Genomic DNA, 18,146 nt, shown 5'->3' on the forward strand with positions numbered 1-18,146 from the left:
CTGCTCTGAAGAAATAGCTCTTTGTTAGTCTTGAGCTGGACTAATTCTGAATGGGGGGGACCAATTCATTGCAAGCAGCTGTTGCACTTAATGATGAGAAAGGTTGCAGTGTCTGCATCTTTTTAGATGTGATTAAGCCTTACCCCCGGTTCACACCTCTGCGGCCGTGTGGCCTGCGTTTTGCACGGGCACGAGAGCCCATTCGTTTGAATGGACTCTCGTGCCTGTGACACCCAGGGAAGAAGTCCCCGCACTTCTTTGGAAAACGCAGCCCACACTAGAACCTCGATTCCCAGTACGGTTGCGTTTTCCAGTGCGGGCGGCGTGCCATTAGAACTAATGGCACCTGCCCACGGGTCCGCAATTCTCTGCGGGTGGTGTGGCTGCACGGATTTTCGTGCGGATCCGCAGCGGCACCACCCGCACAGATGTGAACCTAGGGTCAGGGAGTTGCATTTTTGAGCAGAGGATGTCTAAAGCCTGACTACTATCTTAGTGCAAACTTCTTCACACAAGTAGGAAATAACATGGCTAAATGGTTAGCACTTCTGCCTGGCAGCACTAGGGTCGTTGGTATGAATCCCAGCCATGGCACTTCCTGCCTGGAGTTTGCATGTTCTCCCTGTGCCTGTGTGGGTTTCCTCTGGGTACTCCGGTTTCCTTCCACAGTCCAAAGACATGCTGGTAGGTTAATTGGATCCTTTCTAAATTGTCCCTAGTATGTGTATGAATGTAAGTTAGGGACCTTAGATTGTACACCCCTTGAGGGTTAGGGACTGATGTGAATGTACAATATATATGTAAAGTGCTGCGTAAATTGACTTCGCTATATAAGTACCTGAAATAAATAAATAAATAACATGTGTGGGGGGATTCAGTACGCAAGCTGTGCATAGAACACCTCCTGTGCTGTATTGCATTGATTTTATAGAAAACTACAGCAGCTGCAGTTTGAAAAGGAAAGGCCATTTTTAATACCAACATATTACAATATGGCTTAGGTTGCAGTTGTCAATGCTATTTATTTATTTTTTTTGTTTTCTGTATTTTTTTCCCACGAAAGTGGAGTTACCCTTTAATAAAACAATACAGGACACAGGCATCCTCTTCATACACATACTGTACTCTAAAGATCTGGAAATGTAAGGATATGATAAAGATAAGATAAAAATGTAAAGATATGGAATCTACAGGAAAGTCAAAATTCCTCCAATTTACTGGTATGTTAAATAGATTTATTAAAAGAAGATCATAAATACAAGAAATAAATACATTTATGGTATGTAGGGATGCACCAATACCATTTTTTTTACCGGCGAGTATGAGTACCGATACTTTAGGTTAAGTACTCGCCGATACCAAGTACCAGTACCTTTTTGGTGTAATTTGAGCACATACAAAATGAATGGGCTCAAATCATAATGCAAAGAATTGCATGCAATTTGAACAGGAATGCAGTGCTAATCCTGTCCGAATCGCATGCGGTTTCTTGCACAGCTCCTGTGTGAACCCAGGCTTGTCATATTGAGTTCACACAGGAGCGGTGCAGGAAACCTCCCTGCATGACGGGTTCCTCCAGCTCTGGCTCCCCATCCCACTGTGGACATCAGCGGCCGCGGCTTGGGCTCCTCCTGCTTCCTGCCTCTCCCATGGCTCTCTCCCTAAACCTCCAGCTGCTCTCTTCCCTCAGCCTCCTGTGCTTTCTGCCATCCACTGAACCTCCTCTCCCCATCCCCCCTGGTCCTGCTGTACCAAATTGCCGAAAAGCCACTTCACAGGTCTGGGGATTTGAAGTCCCTGTGGCTTTTCCTCCTCTCCTTGTAATGCTGACAGTACGGACTATAGGGATTCTAATTGGTCAGCGCCGTTACATGGATGGTGCTGACCAATCCGAAGCCATCTAGCCTGTACTGTCAGCACTGCAGGGGATCGGCAGTCTGGTACAATGGGACCAGGGAGGATGGTGAGGGGATCCAGTGGATGGCTGGAACTGCTGGAGGCTGGGGGAAGAGAGCCATGGGAGAGGCAGGAGGAGTTCAAGCCGTGGCCGCTGATATCCACAGTGAGATTGGGAGACAGAGCTGGTGGAACCCATCATGCATGAAGGTCTCCCGCACTGTTCCTCTGTGAACTCAGGCTCAAAGTCACTATGACAAGCCTGAGTTCACACAGGAACGGTGTGGGAAACCGAATGCGATTTGGACAGGCATTGCACTGCATTCCTGTTCAAATCACATACAATTCTTTGCAGTGGGATTTGAGCCCACTCATTTTGTATGGGCTCAAATCACACGGCAAAGGTATTGGTACTTGATGTTGGGAGCATTTGCACCAGTACGTTGTGCTAGTACTCAGTATTGGCATCGGTGCAATCCTGATTGATTGTATTATAAGAAAAGGTTACTCTGCCTTTGGGTCTGTAAAAAGTGTGTATGTGTAGTTGTAGAGCAGGGGTGTCAAACTGGCGGCCCTCCAGCTGTTTCAGAACTACAAGTCCCATCATGCCTCTGCCTTTGGGAGTCATGCTTGTAACTGTCAATCTTGCAATGCCTCATGGGACTTGTAGTTTGGCAACAACTGGAGGGCCGCCAGTTTGACACCCGTGTTGTAGAGGGTGGTCGCAGGTGCTTCTTAGAGCCAGGGGTCTATGGATACTCCTTCATTGGAGGGTAGTTTCAAAATAGCTTTATAAGATTCCATACTCTAGTTCAGGACATTTGAGGGAGCATGTAGATATATAGGCTGTATGTTTCTGCTTTTGTCTACTGTAGTGAAATTTTATGCTAATGTATGATCAAATAGAGACAACATATTTTGGGGCCAAAAACTGCCCATTCATCAGGGCCTGAAGTGGAAAACAACAAATACAGTCTAGACTGGACCGGAAGGTGGTTTTGCACAGCTGAAAACCCTGTGCTGAAATACCTTACTGTAGTTCTTATATTCTTCGTTCGGTCCAGTCCACATACAGTATAGTGAAGGAAATAAGTATTTGATCCCCTGCTGATTTTCAATGTTTTTCCACTCACAAAGAAATGATCAGTCTAAAAATCGAATGGTAGGTGTATTGTAACACTGAGAGACCGAATGGCAACAAAAAATTCAAAAGAAATGCATGTCTAACAAATGATGCACTGATCTGCATGTTCATGAGGGAAATAGGTATTTGATCCCCTATCATTCAGCAGGATTTCTGGCTACCAGGTGCCTTTCATACAGGTAACAAGCTGAGATTAGAAGCAGTCTCTTAAAGGGAGTGCTGCTAATATTTTGTTGCCTGTATAAAAGACACCTGTCCACAGGAGCAATCAAACAATCAGATTCCAAACTCTCCACCATGGCAAAGACCAAAGAGCTGTCCAAGGATGTCAGGGACAAGATTGTAGACCTACACTAGGCTGGACTGGGCTACCAAACTATCGCCAAGCAGCTTGGTGAGAAGGTGACAACAGTTGGTGCAATCATTCGCAAATGGAAGAAACACAAAACAACTGTTAGTCTCCCTAGGTCTGGTGCACCATGCAAGATCTCACCTCGTGGAGTGTCACTGACCGTGAGAACAGTGAGGAATCATCCCAGAACTACATGTGAGGATCTTGTCAATGATCTCCAGGCAGCTGGGACCACAGTCACCAAGAAAACAATTGGTAACACACTACACCGACAAGGATTGAAATCCTGCAGTTCCCGCAAGGTCCCTCTGCTCAAGAAAGCACATGTCCAGGCCCGTCTGAAGTTTGCCACTGAACATATGAATGATGCAGAGGAGGACTGGCTAAAAATGTTGTGGTCAGATGAGACCAAAATCGAGGAGGAATGCTGCCTATGACCCCAAGAACACCATCCCAACTGTCAAACATGGTGGTGGAAACATTCTGCTTTGGGGGTGTTTTTCTGCTAAGGGGACAGGACAACTGCACCACATCAAAGGGTCGATATACTGGACAATGTACCATCAAATCTTGGGTGAGAACCTTCTTCCCTCAGCCAGGGCATTGAAAATGGGTTGTGGATGGGTGTTCCAGCATGACAATGACCCAAAACACATGGCCAAGGCAACAAAGGAGAGGCTCAAGAAGAAGCACATTAAGGTCCTGGAGTGGCCTAGCCAGTCTCCAGACCTTAATCTGATTGAACATCTGTGGAGGGAGCTGAAAGTTCGAGTTACCAAATGTCAGCCACCAAACCTTAATGACTTGGAGAGGATCTACCAAGAGGAGTGGGCCGAAATCCCTCATGAAATGTGTGCAAACCTGGTGGCCAACTACAGGAAACGTCTGACCTCTGTGATTGCCAACAAGGGATTTGCCACCAAGTACTAAGTCATGTTTTGTGAAGGGGATCAAATACTTATTTCCCTCATGAACATGCAAATCAGTCATTATTCGTTAGACATGCATTGATTTTGAAATTTGTTGTTGCTATGCTGTCTCTTGGTGTTACAATACACCTACCATTCGATTTTTAGACCGATCATTTCTTTGTGAGTGGGCAAACATTCAAAATCAGGAGGGGATCAAATACGCATTTCCTTCACTGTATATTGCTTTCCACATCCTATCCCTGATACGTGGGGACATTTCTGGCCCCCGAAACACGTTGACTCTATTCGATCTCACATTGGATTAAAATTATATCTGGACTATTAGCTGGCGGTTTGGCTCTTCAGTCTCAGATCCTTTTAGATATATTACAAACCAAGAACATTCTGGAAATACCTTGGCATATGGGAGCTGCCAGCTCATAATCCAGAAACCCAGTTCATAGACCGCTGCAACTCTAGTGTATAGTATCACCAATAGGACAATCTGGAGTTCCAGAGCTACTTATTATTTCTTCAAATTGGAGAAGTAATGACATTTCTGTTGTCCTCAGGCCGGTTCAGATGGGCTCTTGAAGCTGAACAACTCTGCCCTCAACAATGAATTCTTCACCTCGGCATCTCAGAGCTGGAAGGAGAGACTGGCTGAAGGTAAGCTCTCGACTGTCCTCAGGTGAAATCATAGAAAAAAGATTACAATGCAATAAATGGCTCTTTGATTTTACACTGTCCTCGACAAATCCCAGGTCGCCATGGAAATTAGAAATTGCATCCTTGCGCCTGGGTTCACACACTGCCTCCCACTGACTTCAATGCAAAATCACCTCCCACTGACGTCAATGCAAAATCACCTTCCACTGACTTCAATACAAAATCGCCTCCCATTACCTTCGATGCAAAATCGCCTCCCATTGCCTTCAATGCAAAATTGCCTCCCATTGACTTCAATACAAAATCGCCTCCCATTGAATCCAATGTAAAAACGCCTCCCATTGACTTCAGTGCAGAGTTGCCTCCCTTTGATTTCAGTGCAGAATTGCCTCCCATTGACTTCAATGCAAAAACGCCTCCCATTGACTTCAGTGCAGAATTGCCTCCCACTGGCTTCAATGCAAGATCACATCCCACTGACTTCAATGTAAAATCACCTCCCACTGACTTCAATGCAAAATCACATCCCACTGACTTCAATGTAAAATCACCTCCCACTGACTACAATGTAAAATCACCTCTCATTAACTTCAAAGCAAAATCTCCTCCCATTGAATTTATTTATTTCAGATACATATATAGTGCTGTCAATTTACGCAGCACTTTACATATATACTGTACATTCACATCAGTCCCTAACTCTCAAGGGGTGTACAATCTAAGGTCCCTAACTTACATTCATACATACTAGGGACAATTTAGACAGGATCCAGTTCACCTACCCACATGTCTTTGGAGTGTGGGAGGAAACCGGAGTACCCGGAGGAAACCCACGCAGGTACAGGGAGAACATGCAAACTCCAGGCAGGAGGTGCCGTGGCTGGGATTCGAACCAACAACCCTAGTACTGCCAGGGGGAAGTGCTAACCATTTAGCCACTGTGCTGCCGATATCAATGCAAAATCACCTCCCATTGACTTCAGTGCAGAATTGCCTCCCATTGACTTCAGTGCAGAATTGCCTCCCATTGACTTCAGTGCAAAACACCTCCCATTGACTTCAATGCAAAAACGTCTCCCATCGACTTCAATGCAAAATTGCCTCCCATCGACTTCAATGCAAAATCGCCTCCCACCGACTTCAATGCAAAATCGCCTCCCATTGACTTCAATGCAAAATCACCTCCCATTGAAGTCAATGCAAAAACGCCTCCCATTGAATTCAATGCAAAATCACCTCCCATTGAATTCAATGCAAAAACGCCTCCCTCTGACTTCAGTGGTATAACTCCTGTCAATAGCAACCCTGTGAACACTTATCTCCACATGCCACTCTCCTCTATCACTTGCAAGTCTGGAACGCCGACACAGAATCTCACAGGACCCTTTTCGTAATGGCAACACAATACGTGTGGATCGCATCTGTGTCAACCACCTCAATAGAAACACATAATATCTAGCCTGTCATGCAAATCTGTGAGATTGAAAACACATCCAGAATCACATATGTGTGACCCAGGGGGGCTTCATTCACACCTAGGCGTTTTGGGATTGCTGCAGAATCGCTGTGACTGCAAAACGCAGGTTTAGGTGCTATCATTTTCAGTGACACCTAAGGTGCGGATTTGTCATGAATGTCTCCTGGCAAATTGCATGAAGCTTGTCACTCAAAAGTTGCCTTGCCCCGGGGGCTGACAAGGCACGCTACGCTAAAAAAAAAAAAAAAATTTTAGCTGGCTCCTAGATTCAAAGCACATTTTTCAAGCCCTGCTGTAAACCAATAGATTTGAATGCACATAAAGGAATGATTTGCAGGTCTCTGTCTAGTCTCCTAAAATGACAAATATAAATCTTCGCCTAACTTTGATTTGTGTCAAAGTGGTGACATGTAAGTACCTTCTTTTCAGAAATTCAGTTCTTCACTGGAAACTTTGTTTTTAACAACCCAAATAAATGCAATTTTTTTTTACATTTTATCACAATGCTAAAGAAAAAGATCAAAAAAACAAAAATTTAATAAAGATGCCATAATAATAGTTAAATAAAATGTAAAAAAGGAGGAAAAACAGGTAATGAGAGAAACAAGTTATTAAGGCTGTCTTGACCTAAACTCCATTTAAAAGTTTTAGTTTTTTTGTTCATTTTTAGGTATTCATCCCTGTAAAGGTTCTTTTCTGTTTTTGTTTTTTTTGCTGTTGCAGTTTGCTGTGTATCCAAAACACATTTAATATTAAATATTGCTAGGCAGGGTGGAGGAGTTAGCAGCACTTTGGAACAAAGTTAAAGCGGAGTTCCACTCATCCTGTCAAAAAATAAAAGTCAGCAGCTACAAAAACTGTAGCTGCTGACTTTTAAAAAAACAGCCACTTACCTGTCCCTCGGTGTGTCCCCCGCAGCTCGTTTCACCGGCCGTCCTGTATTCCAGCAGGCCGGCATCTTCAATGTGAGCACCCGGCTGTGCAGCTTGCGGCTTCACAGCCGGATACCCACTGCGCATGCGTGAGTAGCAGTGCACTTTATGAATGGTCCTGTAGTCTTCTGGGACCTGTCAAGTGTCCCAAAAGACTACCGGGAGGTAGGACACCTTCCGCTCACCTAGGCGATCGGACCGGAAGTGGGCACCTGTCAAATTCGGATACCCGCTCCCGCCCCCCAAAGGTGCCAATCCTTAATGGGGAGCAGGGGAGCAGTCCTTAACCAATTCAATACCGGGCAATTTTACACCTTCCTGCCCAGGCCATTTTTCACGTTTCAGCGCTCTCACACTTTGAATGACAATTGCGCGGTCATACAACATTGTACCCAAACTAAAATTTTATCATTTTCTTCACACAACTAGAGCTTTCTTTTGGTGGTATTTAATCACTGCTGGGGTTTTTATTTTTTGCTAAATTAACAAAAAAAGACCAAAAATGTTGAAAAAAAAACACGTTTTTCTTTGTTTCTGTTATAAAAGTTTACAAATAAATATTTGTTCTTCATAAATTTAGGCCAAGATGTATTCTGCTACATGTCTTTGGTGAAAATAACCCAAATTAAGATGTATTTAGTTTGTAGGAAAGTTATAGAGTTCACAAACTATGGTATAGATCTGAATATTGATCAATCCTGAAGTACTGACAGCCAATCTAATTTCTTGAGGTCCAAGAATGTCAGAATAGTACAGATATCCCCCAAATGTCAGCACAATACAGATAACCCCCAAATGTCAGAACAGTACAGATATCCCCCAAATGTCAGGACAGTACAGATATCCCCCAAATGTCAGGACAGTACAGATATCCCCCAAATGTCAGCACAGTACAGATATCCCCCAAATGTCAGAATAGTACAGATATCCCCCAATGACCCCTTTTTGCAGAGTAGACAGTCCGACGTACTTCATAAGAGGAATGGCAAGTTTTTTGAAGTTGTATTTTTTTTGTCATAATTTTTCAGAAAATGAAAAAATAAAAAAAATTATTTTCACTATTTTTTGTTTACATACTGTCACCAGTGCAGTACAGCGTCATCATGTAACTGGCATGGCGGTGATCAGGGACACTGACTGGTGACAGTATGAAAAAAAATACATATATATTTTTTTTTATTATTTTTAATTTTTTTTATTTTTTTTTTAAGATTTTTTTTTCATATTTTACTATGACCATAGTAGTACAATGTTACCATAGTAACATTGTACTACTTTGGGGAAGTGATCAGTATTTTTTTTTTTTTTTACACAATTTGCTTATAGCAAAGAATTACTTTGCTATAAGCAAGCATTTACCTGAATGACATCGATTCATTCAGGTGTTTTTTTTGGGGTTTTTTTGGGTTTTTTTTGTGCTTAGCTGTGATTTGGCCACAGCTAATCACATGACATGTGCATGTGACCTAATCAATATGACATAGTAACACACTCATAAACATGTAAAAGGGAGAATAGTGCGTGATGGAACTAGATAAGTAAAATTAAACACATGTGAGACCCCTGCACACAGTGCACATAACAAAAAAAGTCCAGTGATCCGTATCACATTCCTTCCACTCATGCAGAATCAATGGACTGTGTGTGGACCCGCACACCCCGAAGTGCAATCCCAAACCGGCTGGAACGGCCTCTCACCTCCTATCTGCGACCCTGCAGGGCCACAGAGCATGTAAGATCACCACTGGATCAGGATAACCTTCCTCTTGGGTAAATGGCTTCAAGATATATCCCCAGTACACTGATTCCACCTCTCCTGTAATATCCTCAAAGGTCAAATGAGCAGGGTGGATCCCAACTCAAATCCCAATAGGATAAAAGAAGAAGAAGACATCCTCCATAGTGTAAAACCGCTTTAATTGTTCTAAAACTGAGTACTGTGCACACTTACATCAGCAAGATGAAATACAGCGAGTTCCCATACCATGGGTGTAAGCGTGTGGCTGAAGGGTGTTCCAAGATGGCGCCGCGCCGGAAGTGCGTCACCACGTATTGCCGTCGACACGTTGCGTCACGTGACCTCGTGACTTCCTCAAGACTCCTGAGGTCTTATCTAGTTCCATCACGCACTATTCTCCCTTTTACATGTTTATGAGTGTGTTACTATGTCATATTGATTATGTGCCTATTATGACTTATTAACAGTATATTTGTATTATCTTCTTGTTTTTAGCGCTACATCACTTTTTGTTTTTTATACTTTATCAGATCTATAGGTATAGGATCAGATGTTAGCTGCTTTATACGTTTATATATTGATCATTTAAACATAAGAGCGCAATCAGATTTTGTATATCATGTGCATGTGACCTGCTGTGACCATTCACAGCTAGGCACTAGTATACAATGGATGGCATGAATGAAGCTATCCATTGTATACAACTGTCATGTGACCTGCTGTGATTGGCCACAGCAGGTCACATGGTACCGGCAACGGGGGCCGGTACTCAGATCTGTCATCGGCCGTGTCCGAGGTACATGGCCGGTGACAGATCGCGCCACTGCGCGGCTCTGCAACCGCGCGAACTGCGCATGTGTGGGAGGACGCCAAATGGCGTACACCTCAGAAAGCTAGAGCATTTTTGCAGCCGCCAAACGGCTATAGGCCGGGCGGCTAATGGTTAAAGCGTAATTTCCCCAGAGTGCCCATTGGCATGAGCACTCAACTTCTTTGGTGGACCATGGCGAGGCCTGTTCTGAGTGGAACCTGTCCTGTTAAAAAGCTGTATGGTCTTGGCCACCAGGCTGCAGCTCAGTTTCAGGGTCTTGGCAATCTTCTTATAGCCTAGGCCATCTTTATGTAGAGCAACAATTCTTTTTTTCAGTTCTTTGCCATGAGGTGCCATGTTGAACTTCCAGTGACCAGTATGAGAGAGTGAGAGTGATAACACCACAATTAACACACCTGCTCCCCATTCACAGCTGAGACCTTGTAACACTAACGAGTCACATGACATCGGGGAGGGAAAATGGCTAATTGGGCCCAATTTGGACCTTGTCACTTAGGGGTGGACTCACTTTTGTTGCCATCGGTTTAGACATTAATGGCGGTGTGTTGAGTGATTTTGAGGGGACAGCAAATTTACATGTTATACAAGCTGTACACTGACTACGTCACATTGTAGCAAAGTGTCATTTCTTCAGTGTTGTCACATGAAAAGATAGAATCAAATATTTACACAAATGTGAGGGGTGGACTCACTTCTGGGAGATACTGTATATATATATATATACATTGTATACAGTCCGGGGGAGGGGTGGACTCACTTCTGGGAGATACTGTATATATATATATATACATTGTATACAGTCCGGGGGAGGGGTGGACTCACTTCTGGGAGATACTGTGTGTGTGTGTGTATATATATATATATATATATATATATAAAATGTGAGTGTGTGTGATTTTGTGCAGCCCTGCCGCCCTGTAGCAGTATTTAGAGCGGAGGACATGTTGTTAATATTGCTTTTGCCTCTAACAGGTGAGTTCACACCGGAGATGCAGCTGCGAATCCGCCAGGAGATTGAGAAGGAGAAGAAGGTGGAGGCATGGAAGGAGCAGTTTTATGAGAGTTACTATGGAGAGAAGTAAGTTAGCAATTTCAGCATGCATTAGACTGACAATTATGTACAACAGAACTCATTCAGAGTGCCCCCCCCCCCCCCCCTTGTGTGTGTAAAGCTGCACAAAGCATTTATCTTAAAATTGAAGTTGAATCTGTTTATATTATAATTATTATTTGCTTCTCTTGTTCCTCCTGTACCCCCTCATCAACATGCTGATGACATTTAGGGATAAATCCTTTCCATTTTCCTTGCATACCTTATTTTAGACCCATTCATGTCATCATTGGGTCTCTTCACTTCACTATGCTGTGCAGGCAGGTCATGGAGGAGTAGGGTGCTGTAATACAGCGGGTATAGAAAAGAATCACCCCCATTTCAAAACAATCACATTTTGTTGCGTTGCAGCCTGAAATGAAGACAGACACAGTTTTTGTTTTATCCAGCTGTATTTACATCCAACTGAAGGATAGAATGCCAACATGTCAGAAAAAAATAAAAACAAAATCACCCCTAGAAGCTCAGTGAAGTCTATTATTAAGAAGTGGAAGGTATTTGGTACAACACAGACCCTCCCTGGATCAGGACGTCGCTATAAACTGGATAAAAAAAATCCAGGAGGAAACTGGTCACAGAGGCACCCAAGAGGCCTACAGCAACTCTGAAGCAGTTGCAGGAACCGATGACAAAGAGCGGGCATTGTGCACATGTGACAACAAGATCACACCCCTCCACCAATGTGGCTTGTATGGGAAGGGAGAAAAAATCTGCTCCGTGTTATGGAGGGGGGGATATCCTGTTATGGAGGGGGGATATCCTGGTATGGAGGGGGGATATCCTGTTATGGAGGGAGGAATATCCTGTTATGGAGGGGGGGATATCCTGCTATGGAGGGGGAGATATCCTGTTATGGAGGGAGGAATATCCTGTTATGGAGGGGGAATATCCTGTTATGGAGGGGGGATATCCTGCTATGGAGGGGGGCGATATCCTGTTATGGAGGGGGGATATCCTGCTATGGAGGGGGAGATATCCTGTTATGGAGGGAGGAATATCCTGTTATGGAGGGGGGATATCCTGCTATGGAGGGGGGATATCCTGTTATGGAGGGGGAATATCCTGTTATGGAGGGGGGATATCCTGCTATGGAGGGGGGATATCCTGCTATGGAGGGGGGGGGGATATCCTGTTATGGAGGGGGGATATCCTGTTATGGAGGGGGGGATATCCTGTTATGGAGGGGGGGGGATATCCTGTTATGGAGGGGGGGTGTATCCTGTTATGGAGGGGGGAATATCCTGTTGTGGGGGTTTCTCAGCAACAATGAGCCCACAGTGATTGGAGGAGAAGAAGGTGAATGTCCTTGCATGGCCTAGGCAGAGCCCAGACTCCAACCCCACTGAAAATCTGTGGAATGACTTGAAGACTGCAGTCCACAAACGTCACCATCAAATTGAACTGAAAAGAAGAACAAGCAAATATTGCAAAGTCTAGTTGTGCAAAGTTAGCAGAGACAAATCCCAACAGACTAAACACTGGAATTAAAGCAAAAGGGGGTTCAACAAAATACTGACACAAGGGGGATCCTTTTTCCAGCTCAGTGATTCTGTTTTTGATTTTTTTTTTTTTCTCTGACTAGTTGATGTTCTATCTTTCACTTGGATGTTCTGCTTTGGACACTAAATATTCCTTGAAAGTTGACTGCAGCTAATAACAGTGTAAGTCAGGCCATAGATGACACTTTTTTTTTTCTCATGCAACCAGCAGGTTAAATGAAAAAAAATTGATTAGATTGCCCCATCAACTCATTTCATAATGATGGGGGAATTAATGGTAATGTTCCCCGCATTGATCTGATTCCTCCTGTACTGTCTGTGCAACGCTTTATAACATGAGGGCAAACTATTGGTGCTCTATAAATTCTGTAAAATAATAATAATCAGTGTTGCAGGCTATAGTCAGCGTCACTGATCGAGCAAGAAAATCCAATAGGCAGGTCGTACAGAAGTCGATTGACAACCAGCCTGCTCATAGATGGATCGAAATGTGTCCAGTCCCTGCTGCACCGGCTGAATTTCAATCCATTTGTGGCCAGCTTTACACAGTGATTATACCTTACGTAGCTGATACTGACCTCTGCACCTTGTTACATTCCATAGAATTAACTAAGCATTTTAATGGCGCAGGAAACTTTCAGGAGTGGCATGCACCACATTAACTAAGCAGATAGGTCTATTTGGACCACCCGTGCCAGTTTCTATTTCAGAGTGAAATAAAAACTAGCACGGGTCTGCACCTGATTAACAGAAAGAATTCGGAAGTTTTCCATATAGGAAACTGTCACAGATTCCCACCAGGTGTGAGCTGTTAGCAGACAGCTCACATCCCTGTCTCTGCTTGTGCAGTTATTACACTACACGAGCAGAACTTGCAGTGTAAAAAACAAAAGTCAGCAGCTACAAAAACTGTAGCTGCTAACTTTTAAAATACAGTTTCTGACCTGTCCCTCAGTCCAGCGGTGTCCTCACCATGGCTGGTTTCACTGGCCATCTTCTCTCCCTAGCGACGGCATCTTCAGTGTGGGCACCCGGCTGTGACAGCTTGAGGCTTGCACATGTGCGAGAAGTGCTGCGCTTTGTGAATGGCCCCGTAGTCTTCTGGAACCTGTCACGTCCCAGAAGACTATGGGGAAAGAGGACAACTGCCGCTTCCGATCGCCTAGGCAGTGTGGGCACCTGGCTGTGACAGCTTGTGGCTTCATGCGCGAGAAGTGCTGCGCTTTGTGAATGGTCCCGTAGTCTTCTGGGACCTGTCACGTGCCGCAGAAGACTACTGGGAGGGAGGGGGGAGGACAACTTCTGCTTTTGACCGCCTAGGCAATCGCAGCAGAAGTTGGAGTGAGTAATTGTCAAATTCGGGTACTCGCTCCCCAAAGATGCCAATCCTTAATGGGGAGCGGGGGATAAAGACTTAAAGCGGAACTTCCCCTTTTGGGTGGAGCTCCGCTTTAACAACCTTCCAGCTCTGAGCTCAGCATGGGGTGGGGATAGCAGAGAGATCAGAGAATGCAGCTACAACTCTCTAGTTCTTTGCACTATGTATGTCAGACACAACAGAACAGAGAACTGTGGTCTTAATCAATACATGGGCTTGCTCTCCTTTTTTAATTAGAAGCAGCAGCGGTTCAATTTGTTTTTCATTTAAAAGAGTGAGGCAAGCATGGTGCTTACTTCACTCTTTGTTAATTCCTCCCATTGGGGTTGATTTATTAAAACTGGAGAGTGCAAAATATGGTGCAGCTTTGCATAGAAACCAATCAGCTTCCAGATTTTTTTTTTTTGTCAAAGCTTAAACCCAGGTCCTTGCATTCACTATATCCGCTCTCCCTGGACCCCGCATTCACTATATCCGATCTCCCAGGACCCTGCATTCACTATATCCAGTCTCCCCGGACCCTGTATTCACTATATCTGGTCTCCCAGGACCCTGCATTCACTATATCCGATCTCCCAGGACCCTGCATTCACTATATCCAGTCTCCCCGGACCCTGTATTCACTATATCTGGTCTCCCCGGACCCTGCATTCACTATATCTGGTCTCACCGGACCCTGCATTCACTATATCTGGTCTCACCGGACCCCGCATTCACTATATCTGGTCTCCCCGGACCCCGCATTCACTATATCCGGTCTCCCCGGACCCTGCATTCATTATATATGGTCTCCCCGGACCCTGCATTCGCTATATTCGGTCTCCCCGGACCCTACATTCACTATATCCGGTCTCCCTGTACCCTGCATTCACTATATCTGGTCTCCCTGGACTCTGCGTTCACTATATCTGGTTTCCCCGGACCCTGCATTCACTATATCCGGTTTCCCTGGACCCTGCATTCACTATATCTGGCCTCCTCGGACCCTGCATTCACTATGTCTGGTCTCTCCGGACCCTATATTCACTATATCTGGTCTCCCCGGACCCTGCATTCACTATATCGGGTCTCCCCGGACCCTGCATTCACTACATCTGGTCTCCCCGGACCCTGCATTCACTATATCGGGTCTCCCCGAACCCTGCATTCACTATATCAGGTCTCCCCGGACCCTGCATTCACTATATCCGGTCTCCCCGGACCCTGCATTCACTATATCTGGTCTCCCCGGACCCTGCATTCACTATATCTGGTCTCCCACAGTACACACAACATGGAAATGCAATTATTTTAGTAAATATAAACTGATAAATACCTTTTCTCATCAGCAGTATAGAGCAGTCTTGCGACTTCTATCAGCGTTCAGCAGAGCACTGGTTAAAGCTTGTAGGTGGAGTTTTCTCTAGGAGGATACAGAACTCCTGACCTCTGTCTGGGCAGTGCAGATTGGCCCTGTGCTGATCACATGCAGTCCCCCAAGAAAAAAATAAAACCTCTAGCAATACACACTAAACTGAGCTTGTGCAGAGTATCTCCACATGATATGTCTTATCAGGAGATAAGAGGGGGGCAGTGGAAGAAGGGGAGGATCAGAGAAGTCAGGATCAAGCAGCATTTTTTGCACAATGCGGAGGATTAACCCCTTAGGTTCCACAGTGAGTATAACAAGCATGCCTTACTGCATATACAGACTGATTTTACTGTTGTTGTTTTAGTAACACTTTAATTGAAGAAGCTGATTGGCTACCATGCACAGCTGCACCAGATTTTGCGGTCTTTATCTACCTCTCCCATACCCTTACAGTGGCTCCTGTTGGCTACGCCCATCAGGGTGAATCAGCAGGTTGAACATTGTAGGTCATGGCTGGTGGGTGCTGTACATAGGTTACTAAAAACATAACAGCACCCTTCCTCAGGTCTCCACTCAGGAACCTTCAGCCCTGGTCCAAGCAGGCAGGGAGGAGTTATGGAAATATCAGAATGCCCTGATGGATGGATGTGGGTCTGGAGGAGCGGATGCATGCCAGCCACCTTAGGTACCCCCTACATGTCACTCTGAGCCTCTACAATTGGAAGAACTGAAATTTATTGAATGAAAGGGGCAGCTCAGGGACAGTACGGCTGGGGAAGAAAGGGTTAGGCAGGACGTCCTCCATGCAGAAAATGAGGCGGGCTCTGTCTGACTTACTGCAACTTTTAGTGCACTTTGTAAGAAGCTCACAGTGTGCAGTGAAATCGGAGGAAGCCCTTTCAGTCCAGGAGAAGATCCGGTACAACTGAGCAAGACTGAAGGGAAGGCTGGAGGTCGGATTTAATGTAAAGACATGTTTGAGTGCTTTTACTAGAAGGAAGGACCCAGCCTAGAATTACGGGCTGGTTTGAGCGGCATCCTTCCTTCTTCTACACTTACACTTGAGTTGGTGCGCGGACGCCCGCTCCCATCTTCCAAGCACCAGCAGGGAGACCTCACATCCTTGGCTTTCATTCATTCATGCATTTTGGGATCACAGTGGGTGCTTTTACTAGTTGTGATTAAAAATGCACTTGCTTGATTATTATTAAATGCATACCTGAACTAATCTGTGGTGTTTCTGCCTTGTTTTTTGTCTTTTAGTTCTGGTCTGACTATGGAGGAATTTAGTGACATGACAGCAGAAGACAATGACACCAAAGGACAAATGTTTCCATCTGTAGAGCACACTGAGACTAATCCTGAGAGGAAAGCACTAGATGATCTTCCGACTGTGAAGGCAGAAAAAGACCAGGGGAGTCCCCTGAAATCTCACTTACCTGAAGTTACAGAAGCCATACCACAACCCAAAAATTCTGACACTGGTACCGCTGTCAAAGCTGACTCCATAAAAGACTCGGAGATGGATGAAGAGAACAAACTGGATACTTCCGTTGAGAAAATGACCCAAACTACAAACACAGCCTGTGAATCTAAAGACATCGAGCCACCAAGCCATACGCAGGTGACCCCCAGCGAACCAAAGAGCCCAACGGTCGTACAATTGCCCACAACGCCTGCAAGTACGGAGAACTTTCCCCAAGACTCAAGTGGGGCTGAGACCCTGGAGGAGTCACCAGAGAAGGTGGAGACCAGCCTCATCAGTGGAGCCAAGAGACGTTTGGATGTTGATGAAAGCAGTGTGGCCAGTCCTGAGAAGAGTCCACGTTTGATGACACCTAGCCAATCTCCGCAGCCATTTCGTGCCTTATGTAAGCCCCAGACGGAAACAGCACAGCAGACCCCAGAGCAGAAGGTCCCACCTCTCAAGGTAATAGTGTGTTGAAAACTCTTTTTTTGTTGTTAAAGTGGACCTCTTAGTAACTTTAAAAACCTGCATCAAGCATTGTCCCCTAAAACATGTGATTGAAAAGCAGTCTGTGAACTCCAGTCTGAGCTTTTCCCCGGCTGTGATGTCATCAGTCTGCTGCAGGCTGGAGAAAGCATTGCCCTAGTCTCTTCCCCTCCCTAGTGGTCAGGCTGCAGCATTGTAACTTTGTAGCAAGTCACAAGGTGAGAGGCGGCAGCAGGGACTGATCAGTGACAGACATTTGTGAACACAGCTGAGTTCTGCAAAGGGCTCCACGATCCACATCGTTCATATCTCATGAATGAGCCAGGAGTGTAATATACACTGTAGAAGAGGATGAAAGAAAGAGCGCAAAAACCTTGCGCATTACCTCGATAAATAGTGACTAATTTTATTTTATTTAGGAAATATACTCACAAAAGTGACGGTAAAACAGGCATAAGTTGGCCATAATCCACACAGGGTTACAGGTAAATCCAAAGGGGGGGGATAGAATCTAACGAGTTTCAAAGGGCGCTCCCTTCTTCATCAGAGCTGGGTTTGGCAGATAGAAACTTCAGTATAGCAGAGTTCCCATAGCAAGGAAACATTCAGCCACTGAGTGTCAGTATTACAGCAGTTCAGCCTGTTTAGACTGCTGTAATACTGACACTTTAGAACCTCTTTAAGTACCAAAACGGTGGAGTTTTCTATGCATAGATTAGAATAAAGACACGTGTAGATATGCAATAGGGTGTCCTAAAATAGACACTTTGGGCCAGAATACACACCTTTCTAAAAAGTAGTTCTGAAAATAGACTGATCTAGCAATTAGTGTTTAAGTTGTTCATAACTGACAACTAACTAACTCAAAGCAGTGAATGGTTATTACATTGTATTAGATGTGC

General features: G+C 44.8%; 1 protein-coding gene across 2 annotated transcripts in view; it reads left to right on the forward strand.

The window, feature by feature from the left end:
* Positions 1 to 18,146, forward strand: part of ASXL2 (ASXL transcriptional regulator 2) — a 229,216-nt gene that overhangs the window by 195,565 nt on the left and 15,505 nt on the right. For both annotated transcript variants that reach the window (XM_089655663.1, XM_089655664.1), the window contains 3 exons: positions 4,876 to 4,972; positions 10,924 to 11,029; positions 16,554 to 17,220. In XM_089655663.1, coding sequence (XP_089511789.1) covers positions 4,876 to 4,972; positions 10,924 to 11,029; positions 16,554 to 17,220 — 870 coding nt within the window. The remainder of the gene's footprint in view (positions 1 to 4,875; positions 4,973 to 10,923; positions 11,030 to 16,553; positions 17,221 to 18,146) is intronic.

This window comes from Staurois parvus, unplaced genomic scaffold (assembly GCF_062004578.1).
Source record: "Staurois parvus isolate SC_StPar_1 unplaced genomic scaffold, SC_StPar_1.0 ptg000860l, whole genome shotgun sequence".
NCBI classification, from domain to species: Eukaryota; Metazoa; Chordata; class Amphibia; order Anura; family Ranidae; genus Staurois; species Staurois parvus.